This window comes from Gavialis gangeticus, unplaced genomic scaffold, assembly GCF_001723915.1.
Source record: "Gavialis gangeticus isolate Ggan-Ray unplaced genomic scaffold, GavGan_comp1, whole genome shotgun sequence".
NCBI classification, from domain to species: Eukaryota; Metazoa; Chordata; order Crocodylia; family Gavialidae; genus Gavialis; species Gavialis gangeticus.
The window spans coordinates 46819987-46834538 of record NW_017729006.1 but is presented as its reverse complement, the minus strand read 5'-3'; the positions used below and the strand labels follow the sequence as shown (position 1 = coordinate 46834538).

At 42.9% G+C, this 14552-nt stretch overlaps 1 protein-coding gene across 1 annotated transcript in view; it reads right to left on the bottom strand.

Annotated features, from left to right (window-relative positions):
• Nucleotides 1-14552, bottom strand: part of AHRR (aryl-hydrocarbon receptor repressor) — a 138655-nt gene that overhangs the window by 108732 nt on the left and 15371 nt on the right. Inside the window, exon 2 of the mRNA XM_019509173.1 lies at nucleotides 11080-11261. Coding sequence (XP_019364718.1) covers nucleotides 11080-11261 — 182 coding nt within the window. The remainder of the gene's footprint in view (nucleotides 1-11079; nucleotides 11262-14552) is intronic.

Genomic DNA, 14552 nt, shown 5'->3' with positions numbered 1-14552 from the left:
GCCTCTAATGAACCCGTGTTGGTTGCCCTTAAGCATAATCTCCCCTGCTGGCCCCTCATGGACACGTGCCAGAATAATTTTCGCAAAAACTTGCCCAGGATCAAGGTAAGACTAACTGGCCTACAGTTCCCCCGGTCCTCCTTCCTCCCTTTTTTGAAGATGGGAACCACACTGGCCCTCTTCCAGTCCTCTGGCACCACACCAGAGAACCACGAGTGCTCGTACAGCAGTTAAAGTTATTGCACATAAAGTTTAATACGTGGATAACCAAGTACTAAATGAATGTGCAGTAACTGGAGCTACCGCACAGTAGCATTGGTGCATAGGTTTTTGCAGATGCTAACTGTGCAGTAGCCTAATACTACTGCACAGTAGTGTATTAGCACAGGTTTTGCCCAGCATGCTACTGCACAGTGTAATTAGGCTACTGAGCAGTTAGCATCTTGTGTAGATCCAACCATAGAGCAAGCTCTGGCTTTGCCTAGGATTTAGTCAAACATACTACAAAGGCATACAAATTGCTAAACACTCCCAGCCAGCTAAATATCTTTTCACCACAGGTTAATACTATGGCATGGAGTCTCAATCATTTGAGCAAAGTAGTTTCTTTTTTGATTTGGAACAGAATTGCTACCAAACCTTCCCAAGTCCCTTTGACCCTTGTATAGATCTTCCAAAATGTGTTACTTAAATCAATCATCTGGAAACAAACTGATCTCTCAAGACTCAGACAACTGAATCATTGCTGCAAGGTCCTTGGGATAAAATTTTATGACCTTCATCACTAATTCACTTACCAATCCATCTCACTCCAGAGTGGGATGGTCACTGCTGTATAGAGCAGTCTCACCACAATATTTTCCCTCTAACACTAGCCTCAAGCCACCCCGTGCTCCTTCCTCAATTCTTTTCTATCCTATACAGTTCCATTGGACCTATTGCCACCTTGCTCCTCTTTTGCTTGATGTCTGTCTCATACTGTTGCCGTGTAGGACCAGCCATCTGGAGGACCCTCTAGTGCTGCATCTCCATGGCTTCCATTCATGGCTGTCAAACAAGTCCTTTTTATAGGCTGCAATGCCAGATTCCCTGATAGGCTAACCTCAGCCAGATGCCTCTCCATCCCCACCTTAGACCTGTAGTGTCCCTAAGGACATTGAACTACTGAACTACTGAACAGTAGTATAACTAAGCAGGTGGTGACCAAGGCAGCAGCCCCTGGCGCTGACACTGGGTGGGGGGAGAGCATGAAAATAGCCTCTGCTGCAGTTGTTGGTTGATAGTGCCACCACTATTGGCAGATGCCACTGCCCCATGTGCCCAGGAAGCAGAGCTTCCCAGTTAAGCCTCCATCACTGAAACCATCTTAGAGAGCTGGATAGGTCCAGTCCCTCCTTGCTCCCTTTTCTCCTCTGCTTCTTTGTCTGACTCCCTGTGGGTGTGCCCCCCAACCCCTTCTCCTGCTGCTTTCTCTTGTCCATGTGCCTGATCATAAGGGATCATAGGAATGGACTTCCTTCCCTAAGGAAGACAGGCAACATACTACTACTGTAGCTCCTGCCTTCTCTTCCCCTCACTCTTCTTTTTTTGAAAAGAGCAGCCATAGGCTCCTTTACTTAGCAGCTCAGCTAAAGCATGGGGCTGTGTCAACAAGGCTACAAGCTGCTCCTCTTCCTCTATCTTGGGTATTTGTCCAGGTGAATTGATCAGCCTTTCCTCAATTCCTCCTCTCTTGGCTTCTCTTCCATCACCTGTCCTGATGCTGTCTATGAGGCTGTGAAAGAGTGTTCACTGAGCACTAAACACTCTTTCCACAGCCCTCTTTCCTGTGTCTCTTCTTTACTGGGCCCCCTGGACCTTCTACCCCCATTATCCAGTCAAAGTCCTTTGTTCCCTTCTTCCCAGCCATATTCACAACCACTAGAGCAGCAGTTGCATATTTCCTTTCTGCAGTAGAGGCAACAGCAGTCCTGTGTTGTCTTGCCCTGATCTGCCCACGTATCATGGAGGTAACAACCTTATGCCTACTCCACTAGTGCAGCCTGGGGCAAGGCCCCTGTGAGAATTTGAAACAGCTTACTTTTGGTTCTTCCCTGAGGCTGTGTAAGAAGTGAATTAAGTAGGAAGCTCAACTGCAGTACAGCAATGGGAAAGACAGGAACTCCCAGGTTGGGATGTGGGTTTAGTTCTGCTCCCTGTAAGGAAAGGAGCATCTAGGCAAGGGGTAGCAGCTGAGAGGTGGAAGACTAATGCTGCAAAAAGGACTGACCAGGCTTCATAAGTCTGAAGAAGCCTGGTGTGGTGTATGAACCACACATGTGTGAATATCTACCTCCTGCCCTGTTACAGCTGCACAGTACGTTTTATATTACTGACAAATAGTAAACACTTGGAAACTGTGGCTACAGGTTCTAATTTCCAAATGTACCATTTTTTTAAATTAAAGTCAAAAGGAATCCAGCATATTTTAAGTAAAGTGCGGACAAGAGGTGTGTGCGCATGTACATGTGTGATATATGATAGACTTAAGTGCATCTATTACCCAATATGTCAGTTATAGGGGAGCAGGGCTCACCAGTGGAAGGTGTTACTTGGTATTCAGCCTAAATTTTATTTTGTTTAATTTCTTCCCATTGGTCCAACTGCTGAAGTGGAACATCCTAAAGAATTCCATCCTTTTTTCATGGTACGTACATACTTGTCACATTCAACCTGTGTAGGTTTGATTACTTTATTCTTCTGTCTTCCTTCCAGCCCTATAATTGTTTTTTTGTGTGTCTGTTTTACACACAAAAAACCTCTCAGATGTACTAACATTTTTGTGATCAGCATGTGCTCAAAACAGAATACTGTACTCCAGATGTAGTCATGCTGGTTCTATGCAGAAAGAGATTATAACCTTCCTGTTTTGTGACATAGTACCTCTTTTTATACAGGCCAAAATTCACATGTGGCTTTTTCGTGTTTCTGTCAAAGAATCACATTACAAGCAAAGTATCAGTTTGCTGACCACTCTTTCCCCTGGTTCACTGCCTTCATTGCTGTTTGTGAGGTTCCTCCCTCCTACTCAACCTCACGTCTTTGGGTTACTTTTCCCCAGGTGAATTAGTATGCATTTTCTACATTGGCTGCTCAGACTATTTTATTAAACTGTATTTGTAATATCTCTATGTCTTTTTTCATTATATCTGTACGTGTGGATGTTTGAACATCTCCCCAGCTCAGTATCATCCTTCAATTTAATGCACCACAAAACAACCTTTTTAGTTTCTTTCATCATGTCAATTGCCTGCCCAAATATAGATGCTTTTGTTTTGGCATTCCAGGGTAGAACAAGAGGGCTTGTTACTATATTATTTACTTAAGAATTCAAACTCTTACCTATCTTCTTAGTGTTCAAAACAATGCAAGGAACTAGAACATGATAAGATGCTAGAGACAATCCCTGTTCTCACCCAATGAGTATTCCAAGCCTCCATCAGCCATATTGCAACAGCCTTCCCACATCACCAGCCTTCTGAATGCCCTTCCTTCTTCCCAAATGCATAACAGAGTCAATTCTTAACCTAGCAGACTTCTTCTTGGACACAAAGATCCCAATTTAGGGACACACATGCACAAAACCTCCAAACTATTCCTGCAACTGCTAGATGTACACCTTGCTGGGGTCATTTGACTCCAGTACTCTTTCCTGCCATGGCAGGGGGTCGGACTAGATGATCTACTCTGGTGCCTTCCGACCCTAGAAACTATGAAACTATGAAACTTAAAGAAATATGAGATTCCTTCCTTTACAGTAAAAACTCTGTTACCTTAAATTCATTATGTTAATAGTTTTCTAAGGTAAATCCTTTTCAGTATGCTTCCCAGGGCCCTGCCCCCTTCTGGTCAGGAGAGACAGTGTCTCCCAGAAACAGAAGTGCATGGGGCAGTTCTACCTGGAGGTGGTGGAGCATCAGCCTGGAGATTTATCTGTGTATTTCCTGTCTTTCTCCAAGGTGCCACCACCACACCAGGGGCAACTGTCCTGTGCACCTGTGTTTCTAGGCGATGCCTTGCAGGACTTAACTGGTTTATCCTAATCCAAGAACTCCCTCTCCTGCCAAAGCCACTTCCCAATCTGGAGTGGGGTGATTCCACTCAAAAGTGGTGGTGGCAGCAGTACAGTACCCAGGAACCATTGAGGTAAACTGAGGTAGTGCAACAGTGGTTCTCAACTAGGGTGCCACCAAATTCAGAAAAGTTATGGAAGGGTGCCTTGAATCTAAAAAGGTTGAGAACCACTGCCCTCTATCATCTTTGTCATAACAGGCCAGCATGATTCAAAGATGACCCACAGCAGATTAAATGTGAAAGAAAAAAGCCACAATGGTGGCCTCGGTTTTGTGCTGATTTTGACTGTCTACAAAATAGAGACGCCATGGCTCTACACAAGACAACTCTGCAATTGCACTTGAAAAGTTTGGCATTGCAGAATCATTGTGAATAGCTTGTTAAATTCCTGCTGCTTCCAATCAGCTAGAGAGTAAAGATTGTCTTTGCATGAATAATTTGCACATTACTTTAAAAAATAAATCATTCCAATTTGGATCAAGCTGTTAATCCCCATGGAAACAAAATAGTGCCTCAATGGGGTAATTAATGAGACCTCTGTGAAATAATTTCAATCAATTTCATTCAGAGACTTCACACTGCTGTTGTAGAAATGTCTTCATCTTATAACCTCTGAGTCTGAACATTGTCTATTTTCGCTGTTGAGGGCCAACAAGCACAATATTGGGTCCAACATTAATGAGGACTGTCAATACTTTCCATATGGTGAAAGAAGCCACAGCATCTTGGTGGTTCTCAGATATCCATTATGGAGCCAAGATACAGGATAGAAAATTACTGTTGTTTTCATTTTTATTCTGATTTTTTCCCACTACACTGTGTGACATGCTGCGTGTATGCACAAGTAATATAGTCCTTGCCTGTGTTTATAGCAGTGGACAAAGACAAGAGGCCAGATTCCATTCCACCTACTGGGCATCTAAATGGACTAAAGTGCCAAAATGTGAGTTTATATCACCCTGTTCATGTTCCTGTAAATCTCTTAATGCATTAACTTTTGTGATACGCTGTCATCTGACTTTTAGGATTCATTTGCAAAAATAGTGGAAAGGAGGAAGACCCATCAAACTTTTGTATGAATGGTTCTCCAGGGACTGGAGAAGGGTGGAAAAGAATTGCACTTAGCTACCTATGTCCATTTCCCCACCTAAGAAGTGGAATAGTACCTGGCCCTATACCAGCATATAGAAAGCACAACCTGACACAGATTTTCAGAATTAGACTGTTTAAATATTTCTCTGTTTTCTAAAAATTTAGGGCCACAATCTTAGTCCAGGCTATAAAATGTCCAAAGGGCTTCTGTATTCCTTCCCTGCATATTTGGGTGGGGTCACATAGAGCAGCAATGAATGCATCTGAGCTGAACAGAATCACTTACGTGCCTAAACCCACTTATAGGTGTATCTGTGCCTTATAGGTGGAATAGAATCTGGTTCAGTGTGTTTATTCTGACTCCTTTCGATTTGTATGATGTTTTTAATGGTTATTTGTGAGGTTTTGTTGATTCATGTGCAGCCCTGACGAGGGGTGGATAGAACTTCTTGAGTGTACCCACTCTGACCATTTTGAAAGATCCTAGAGGGTGATTTTTTTCCTGCCCCATGGGCTTCAATATATTCAATTTGCTGGTGACAGCCAAGTCTATGAACACAAGACTGCAAAGGGATTCTTGGGTGATCAAATTCAGTACCCTGCTTTCACAGGCAACCATTTGTTCAAGGAATCTCAAAGATTTTCATTTCAAATCCTCACACAGAACTACCAGGCACAATACCTGAAACACCAACAACCCATGACAACAGGGTTTGGTAGCATTTTAGATTGGTGGGCTGTTGCTTGCAACTGTGAGTTGCTGATCTCTTCCATCACTGTGGGTCACTGCTCCCCTCTACAATGTCTCCCTCTTCAGTCCCCAGGCCACCTGCTGCTGCTTCTGCCAGACACCACTACCTCCCCAATGGCAGTGAGCAGGGACAAATTCAGTGCCACACTGCAGGGCAAAGAAGGAGGACATGCCAGGCCGAGCTGTGTGCTGCCATCTCATATGCCACCATTGACCTGGTCCAATCATTTAACAGGCCTGATCCAACCCATGGGCTGTAAATTGCTGGCCCCTTGCTTAAAACATGTCACAGGTAAAAGCAGGGGAGACGAAAGCATTTTCAGTATCCTGCCACTGCAATGATAGGGAAGTAGTTTATTCACATATACTTGTAATATCCTAGAAAAAGGTTCTTGTCCCATGTTAGAGAAGGGGGCAAAAAGTCTCACAGTCCTTGACAGTCTGACCATGGGGAAAATTCCCTCCTGACCAAATTTAGTGAGTGATATGATCCTGAAAGGAAGAGCAAGACCCTCGAACCAGGAATGACTTGGCCTACATATCCCTCTTGTTTAAACCAGCTGGAAGAGAGGAACAAATAAACTAATGTCTATTGAAACATGAAGCACGGAACAGAACTGGCTGCCTGAAACCACATTTAGAATAGACCAGTTGTTGGCACCCTTTTCTGGATGCAGGCCAGAATGACTTAGCTCAGTTCAGAGGCAGGCAGAGTGTGCAGGTGCTATTACCTGACTGCCACCACTTCTCCCCATCAGCATGGGAAAAAATGCCTACTTCCACGACTTCTCCCTGCCACGGCAAGGGTGAAACACTTGCCACTGAACACCACTGAAGTCCTACACCTCTGAGCTGGATCCAACGGCTCTGCAGGCCAAATATGGCCTGTGAGCTATAGATTCCCAACTCCTGGAGTAGATGTTTTATATTAGTCAGCTGAGAAAAGCACCAGGAGGACTAATGCACATTTTATCATGCTTCCACAATGAAGGAGTGCAACCATCATCTGTAACGTGTGCAGAAACTAGAAATGTTAGATCCTTTATGCCTCTAGTTGTAGCCATGGTCAAGAACACTTGCTCCTACCCACATGGTGATGGGGATGACTTCCTCTTTATCATGAGCTTTTCAATACCTATCCATACCTTATCAACTACAGACTAGTCTGGTATAATATACTTTACATAGCGCTTCATGTTGAGACCACGCTGCAAGTGATCTGTCTAAGAGCTCATACTCCAGTTCCTAGAAGTTAATCTATGGAGACCATTAGACTAGTGATTTGGCATGTGTGCTGGATTCCTACAGGTCTGCAGTTGTAATTCAGTGATGATGCTAACCTGCAATATCTTAAGTGGTTTAGAATCTGGTTGCTTTAGAAACTGCGTGTCTCCTTTTGATTCACTGTATGTCTAAGTTTTCTTAGGTAATAGGCATTTGACTCTGCTGATAGTATCAGCAAAGGTAGACTGTCTGAGTTTTCTAAAATTACCATTTTTAACACAAAAAGTTAACCCAAAAGATCATTTTCATCATTGCTTACCCATCCAGTTCTTAGGGTTTCATAGGGTTTAGGAGACAGTTCTAAGGAGAGCTCTAGAGAACAATAATATGCTATCAACTTGAGTCCTAGTCTGTGTAATCATGATTCTTGACTATGTTGGTACAAATAGAGCTGGTACAAGTAGATACAAAGCAATTAAATAATTATGGGTTATTCACTTTACTTGTAGATTTCTGAAAAGGCTTTGTTCTCAATGATCGCTTATGGTTTTCCACCAAGGACAAAATACCATTAACATCCCAGATCATTCCCTTGTCTGAACCTTGGGAAGGCTTTATTATTTGACAGCAAGAGCTCATTTGGGACTAGGAACCTATATTGCTCCTAAATTTGGCAGATCAAGACACAGGCCCTGTACCTCTGCATTGGCTCTGAGACCTCCAACTCTGCTTTGAGACCTTTGGTGAAAAGGCTCTTTGGAAAAGGTAATGTGGCTTGGTGCTGTAATAGATTGACTGTACGGAGGCTAGAGGAAAAGGGAGTATATCCCTACTGTACACGTAATTCATATATGCCTTCTACTGTCCTGCTTCATCTCCCTACTTGCATATCACAGGGCCCACAATGGGCTGGATCCAAAAAGAAGTTCCCCTAACACTCATTTTCAGCCAAAAAGGGTGTGCTGGGATATTCATTTGTAGACACCAGGGATGATAATCTGGAGCATTATCTTTCTCATGACCATAAGGTGCCTGCCATAAACTGCTCTCATTTTAATACAACAACTATATTAAATTGGGTCCTGTCAGGCACCATAGTTTCCCAGAAAAAGATCTGTCAGGCTACAGTGACAACAATGAAAGAGATAGCAATTGTCTGCTAGCTTGTAGTAGTAAATTGAAAGAGTCAGTTAAAGCAGTCACTGATTCCTCGCATTTCAGTTTGTTCATTATTGACATACTGTAGGCATTCAAGAGGATCTGATGAATAGCACCATGATTCACATGCTTTATTTCCTTGGGTTTTAAGATTAACATTTCTTGGCAACCTAACAGCGTTATATTCCATCTTCTGTAGGTAATAATTTCTGATGGTAGAATACCCAAACACTTCATTATTAGAAGAAACTAGAATAGTCTGAAAATTTGGAAGAATTCTTATTATATACATCTGTACATGCACATTTGGTTTTGATTACACAGTATGCCAGACAGCTACAAAAACAAAGAGTAGACCATTATAGATTTAATAACACTTGATACTTTGGATTTCACTTATCCTGAAAGAAAGTGATCCCTTTGGCTTTTCATGAAAGCCTATTCTCAGTTGAGTATACAGTAAATGTGGGTAATATCACCCGACTGCTTTACTATTACTGCATACTTAAGGGAATACTATCCACTTGAAATCTAGTCAGTTGCAAAAAGTGTGTTAAAAGTAGTTGCAGATATTATATATCCACCAAGTTCCTCTCCTAATTTTATATGGTTTTACAATGACATTTTTCTCCTTTCCAAAATATGTTTTCATCCCCTCATTGCAAGAAAAAACAATACAGGCAACCTCCGCTTAGCGCTCTTAATTGGTTCCTGAAAAACTGACTGTTAAGTGAAATGAGTGTTAAGCAAAACCAAAAGTATTTGACAACCCAAGATGGCGACCACAATTGTTTTTAGTCACCCAAAATGGTGACCACAAGTGTTATAACGAAACATGCTCACTGCTAAGTGAAATCAAGTATGAATTTCAAATGAGCATTATAGTGAAATAGCGCTAAGTGAAATAGTGTTAAGTGGGGGGTTGCTTGTAAGCATCATGAAGAAAACCAATGATACCCAAAGTGGTATGTCACACACAAAGTAAATACGTTGTAAAACAGAGAAAATTATATAATTTAAACATGTTTCAGTTATAATAACTCTAGATCAGGAGTCAACAACCTATGGCCTGAGAGCACAAAGGACTGACATGAGATGGGGTAGCATGGGGAATTGGGTGGTATATAGATGTTCTGTGCTGCCTGTTCCTTCCCACTGTGCCTCCCTCTGCAGCCTGATGTACGCGTGATGGGGTTTAGTCCTCAGGGTTTTACTCTATGCCTCCTAAATTAAAACAGTGGGTTTTTAATTGAAAACCATTTCAGTTTTTCTATCACGTTACAATGAGGGGCCTGATCCTCTCTTTTTTTTTCTGTTAGAGTTGGAGCCTGCCCATAGCCAGAAGGTGAGCTGCCAGCGGGCCGAGTGTCCCCTGAGCTGTGAGGGATCCTGGTCTTTCCCTTTTGTGGCAATGATGCCACCTGGGGCTGCCTGGGCAGGCTGCTAGGTGGTCGGGTGGTGCCCCAGCTCGGTGGCAGCACCTGGTCCAATCCAACTGTTCCCCAACCGCAAGCTGGGGCAGCACCTGGCTCACTAGCAGCCAGCCTGGGTGGCCCTTGGGTTGATGCCGCTGCAGAGGAAAGGACTGAAGTGCCCTGCAGCTCAGGGGCCACTTAGCCCACCAGCAATTTGCCCCCCTTCCTGCACCAGCTGTAGGGGAGGCAGGCAGGCTCCACCCAAAAACAAACAAACAAAAGGATTGGGCCCCTCTCCACTTTTGCAGGCTCCTGGGGCAGTGCAGGAAGGCAGCAGGAGGGCAGCTGGGTTTGCTGGCAGCTGGACAAGGAGGCAGGAATGGTGGAAGTCCAGGCTGGCTGCTAGCTGGCCGGGTGCTGCTCTAGCTTGGAGGCAGAGCCACCTGATCCAACGCTTCCCTGAGCTGAACTGGGCTTCCAGTGCCCTGTGCATCTTCTCCACTGCCTTCTCCGACTGCCAGCAAACCCAGTCACTCTCCTGCTGCCTTCCTCCATTGCCCCAGGGGCAAGCCAGCTACAGGAACCTGCTGAAAGCAGAAGTGGCGAGGGGCCCAATCGTTTTCTTCTGCAGAACCTGCCTGCCTCTCCTGTGGCCAGAGAGTGAGCTGATAGCTGCAGCATTGCAGTTTGCAAGGATGCAAATTCATTTAAATCTCCAAAACTCTTGCACGTGTACACTGTGATGCCATTAAGCCACACAAAATGACATTTTCATCATGTGTACATGGTAATGGCATCATGTGTACAAGTGCCCTTGGGTGCTCATGGATGCAAAGGTTTCTGGTCCATACCAGGGGACTGAGTCACAAACTCTGGTCCATGGCAGCAAAAGGTTGTTGACCCCTTGTGAATGTGTTTCTTATACGGTATTTTCTTGCATACCGCATGCCAGTCCTTCCTGCTACAGCATGGGCTCATCAGGGCTGAATGCTCAAAGGCTGGTGCCAATTCGGCAGCAGCTGTGACAGGTTTAAAATTTGAGTTTAGGAGCTGGAGGGAGCAGGTGAGTGATGTTGAGAACTGAACTTGGCCCTTCCTCCTTCATGCATCTGGAAAGGAAAAACAGGACCCAGTATCCATTCCAGAATCCCCATCCCTCCATTTTGGTGCATATATCAGCTTCCTTACTTAAAACACACACCCTGATTTTGGAGGGCTGATTTTTGAGAGAAAAAGTGCATATGGTATGTGAGTAAATGCAATAACAATGTTTGGTAGTCAGATACATATGACCTTTAATTGACAGAATATATTTAAGAGACATACCTTGAAAGAAACTTTTGACTCGGAGATAGCTGACGCTGAGGCGCAAGACAGAAAGTTTGTCCAATTTAGATATTATGTCAGGTGGGAAAGGCAGGAGGCTGGCTAGATGATCTAATTCAGCATTCAGACGGTCCCTATGTCTCTTTGAAGGATTAGATTTTTCATTCCCAACTGTAGGCCTTCTGTGGGTAGAAAAATGATTATTTATCTACTGTTACACCTCTCGTAGTGTGTTATGACATCTACATCCTATCACTTGATGAAAGATGCATATAGATTATCTTCTAGGTGAATTCTGAAATATCTGTCTTTTACCATAGTTATTTAAAAAAATTGCCATTGTTTGTCATCTTCAGTATACGAAGGCATTAAAACATTGTCCCCCTGTCTCCAGCCTCACAGTAGGAAATAGGTGAAGAGATGATCTCTTCTACTCAGAAGTGCATTACAAATGTATTGGGATAAAAATGTGCAATTCCCACTTCCTAACACGTCATAAAATTCTGTTTCTCATCCCCATAGTGTCAGCATGGGAGAGAGCAGCAGGGGGAAAATATTTAATCAGTGAACATAATGAATCAAAGTCTAAGGATCAGATGGAACCCTGCTTGGCACAGGGGATGGTTAAGAAATGGGTCTTTTTGTATTAGTGCACACAAAACGGCCAGGGAATAGTATGAGGTGTTATTTCCTTGCCAGGACTAAGAACTCTTTTATGTACCTGCAGAGAACATGTATTTGCATTCTGTGACACAAGGGTCACAGTCAGGTTTGTGTCTACTTTGCTCCTCTACCTACAGTCCAAACACTATTCCTAAAGCAACATTTTCAAGTTTTTAATCTCTGTAACATTCCTTGACACTTAAAAAAATGCTTGAAGAAAGGAACTTCAGAAAAGAGTCAACAACACAAGATGGATTAAGAGGGAACGATAAAGCCATTTTTTATTTCTGAATTGGTCCCACAAAAAAATTGATTTATTTCCTAAAATTAAAAGCATGAATTTTTCAGCACCAAAAAACTTAAAACAGATGGATCAATTTACTCTAAATGTGCCAAAAATATCATATCAACCTGGAGACCTTTCACATCAAATGGAAGGTTGTGGGGAAGTTCAATGGAGCAAGAATTAGAGGTTAGACAGGCCAAAATACGGCAACTTTAGCTACAACACTATGAATTCACTACAGGGCAATTCCAGAAGTATGACTATAAAAGAATGGGATCAAATCACAAAGAAGTTTTTGCATATTCTTAAATAAGCAAAACTAACCTTGAACCTAGAGAAGTGAAGGGAAATGCTATAATCAAACCCTTTAAGTCATATTATAGGCTGCCATGGGAGTTTATATGCCCTTGATATCTCTGGGAAGGCACCACACAAAATTACAGTAGCTCTTTATGCCACCTCCCCTCCAGCCCAGTCCCACCCATAGTATGACTATAGGCCAGGCTTTGCAGGTACCCTACTCATAATGCCTTTAACAAAAAAATTCACCACCTCCTTCCTTTCCCTCCTTTATTTGCTAGAGAAGCAAATAAATCCTCTGGTGAAGGCCGTAATATGCTTATTTTACACTAATTAAAAATAAAACAAGCAAAGAACAAAAGTCATTCCAAATGAAATAAGGCTCCTTTTAAAAGGTTGCCACTCAAAACTGGACAGGAGGGGGTTCCTTTGGCCTCACATGGTATTCCAAGAGTGTCAAATAGTCCAGGTGCTGGGTAGCTTGCTCAACTAGTCAGAGCCAGTGTCCAGAAATTGCAATACAATATGTGCTGCCACCATTGCTCAACCTCACAATGGTCACGCTCAGTTTTTACCTTATTAGGCTGCCAAAATTTTCCTGAGCGACACCAATGCAGGAAGGGGAATGGCACCTTGTAATGGTTTATGTTTGTGGAAAAAGCTGAATGGAATTTCCTGGGACAAAGAAAAGGTGCTTCCCTAGCTTAAGGGATTTTCCTTGGCTGAATGTTAAAGGCATGTAGCAGACACTAGAGGCCTGCAAAAAAGAAAGAAAAAGTTGAAAGAATAATTTATGATGGGAAGTCATAGGTATGACAAGTTTCTTTTGTGTTGACTGCACAGTTTGCAGTTAACCTAGAAGATTGCTATCAGATGTGGGAAGCCTTGGAATGGTCTTCTGAGCAAAGTAGTAGGAACAAAGCACCTGAGCCACTGGATAAGTTTATGGAAGAGGTGACATGATAGGATAAGGCGCTATTATCTCAATAATCTGCATTTATGATATGTGGAATCAAGTATTTGCAGTCCTTGTGTGTGGGTACAGAGGTCTGGTGCAGTCAGCATCTAGCAGTTCTATGATTCAGGGCTTATTTTGGTTATTTGTAGAAGCCAGGAAGGATTTTTTTCCCGTCATGAATGTTCCTGTTTTTTCTGTTTCAGTTTTGCCTTCCTCTGAAGTACTGCGGCACTGGCCGCAGCAAAGACTAGGGCAAGAAGTGGTGAGATTTGACTGAATGGTACTGATATTCCTGTCTGATCTTAGAAAATTCAGAGGTTCCTAGATGGAAAGTCTTGCTCTTCCACTCAGAGTCTTGTTCATCCCAAGATCTGGGTTCAACAAGGAATTTTTCCCTAATTCAGATTCACAAACTCCACAGGTTATGTCTTCCTCTATAGTGCGGCAGCAATGGTCCTAATCAGGAGTCTCTGAGAATACATTAACCAATTACTTTTCTATCATTGCTTTGGCATGGCACTAGTAGTGTCCTTGTCTCTCTTGTTTTTGCCTATGGCAGATAGTAAGGTGGTTTTTGGTGTTTTCAGTTTTGTGCCTTGTAGTTGTGTGTAAGGGTTTGAAGTGGTTATTTTGGGGAATCCTTGGATAAATAGTTACCTCCAAACACACAGGACTAAAATAGATGATTATATGTCCCTAGGTCCTTATCAAAGGCTGCGGAGAAAGGACTGTTCCTGTATCTACTTTAAATGAAGTTATGGGTGGTAGAGAAACGAAGGTAGAGTGAAAGTTAATTGCAGCATCTTATTGATATATTATCAATGATCATACTACTTATGTTTGCTCTGTTTCTCAGTCACTCAAATTGTGAAGCTCAAAAATGTACAGTGTTGGAGAAAAAGTTTTAATTATAACATTTTTAGTCCTCTTCTACAAGTAACTGACAAATATTTATAACCTCATCCGGAATTTTAAAAAATGTTCTGTGTAAGAATTAGCAATAAGTAGGAATTAGAATTTGTATGTGATTCCTGAGTTTCGCAGGGAGGTTTCATAGTTGGTAGGGTTGGAAGGGACCTGAGCAGATCATCAAGTCCGACCCCCTGCCATGGCAGAAAAGAGTACTGGGGTCAAACTACCCTGGAAAGGTGTTCATCCAGCATCCTTTCAAAGACCCCCAGGGTAGGAGCCAGCACCACTTCTCTTGGAAGTTGGTTCCAGATCCTAGCCACCCTGACAGGGAAGTCGCGCCTCCTGATGTCTAGT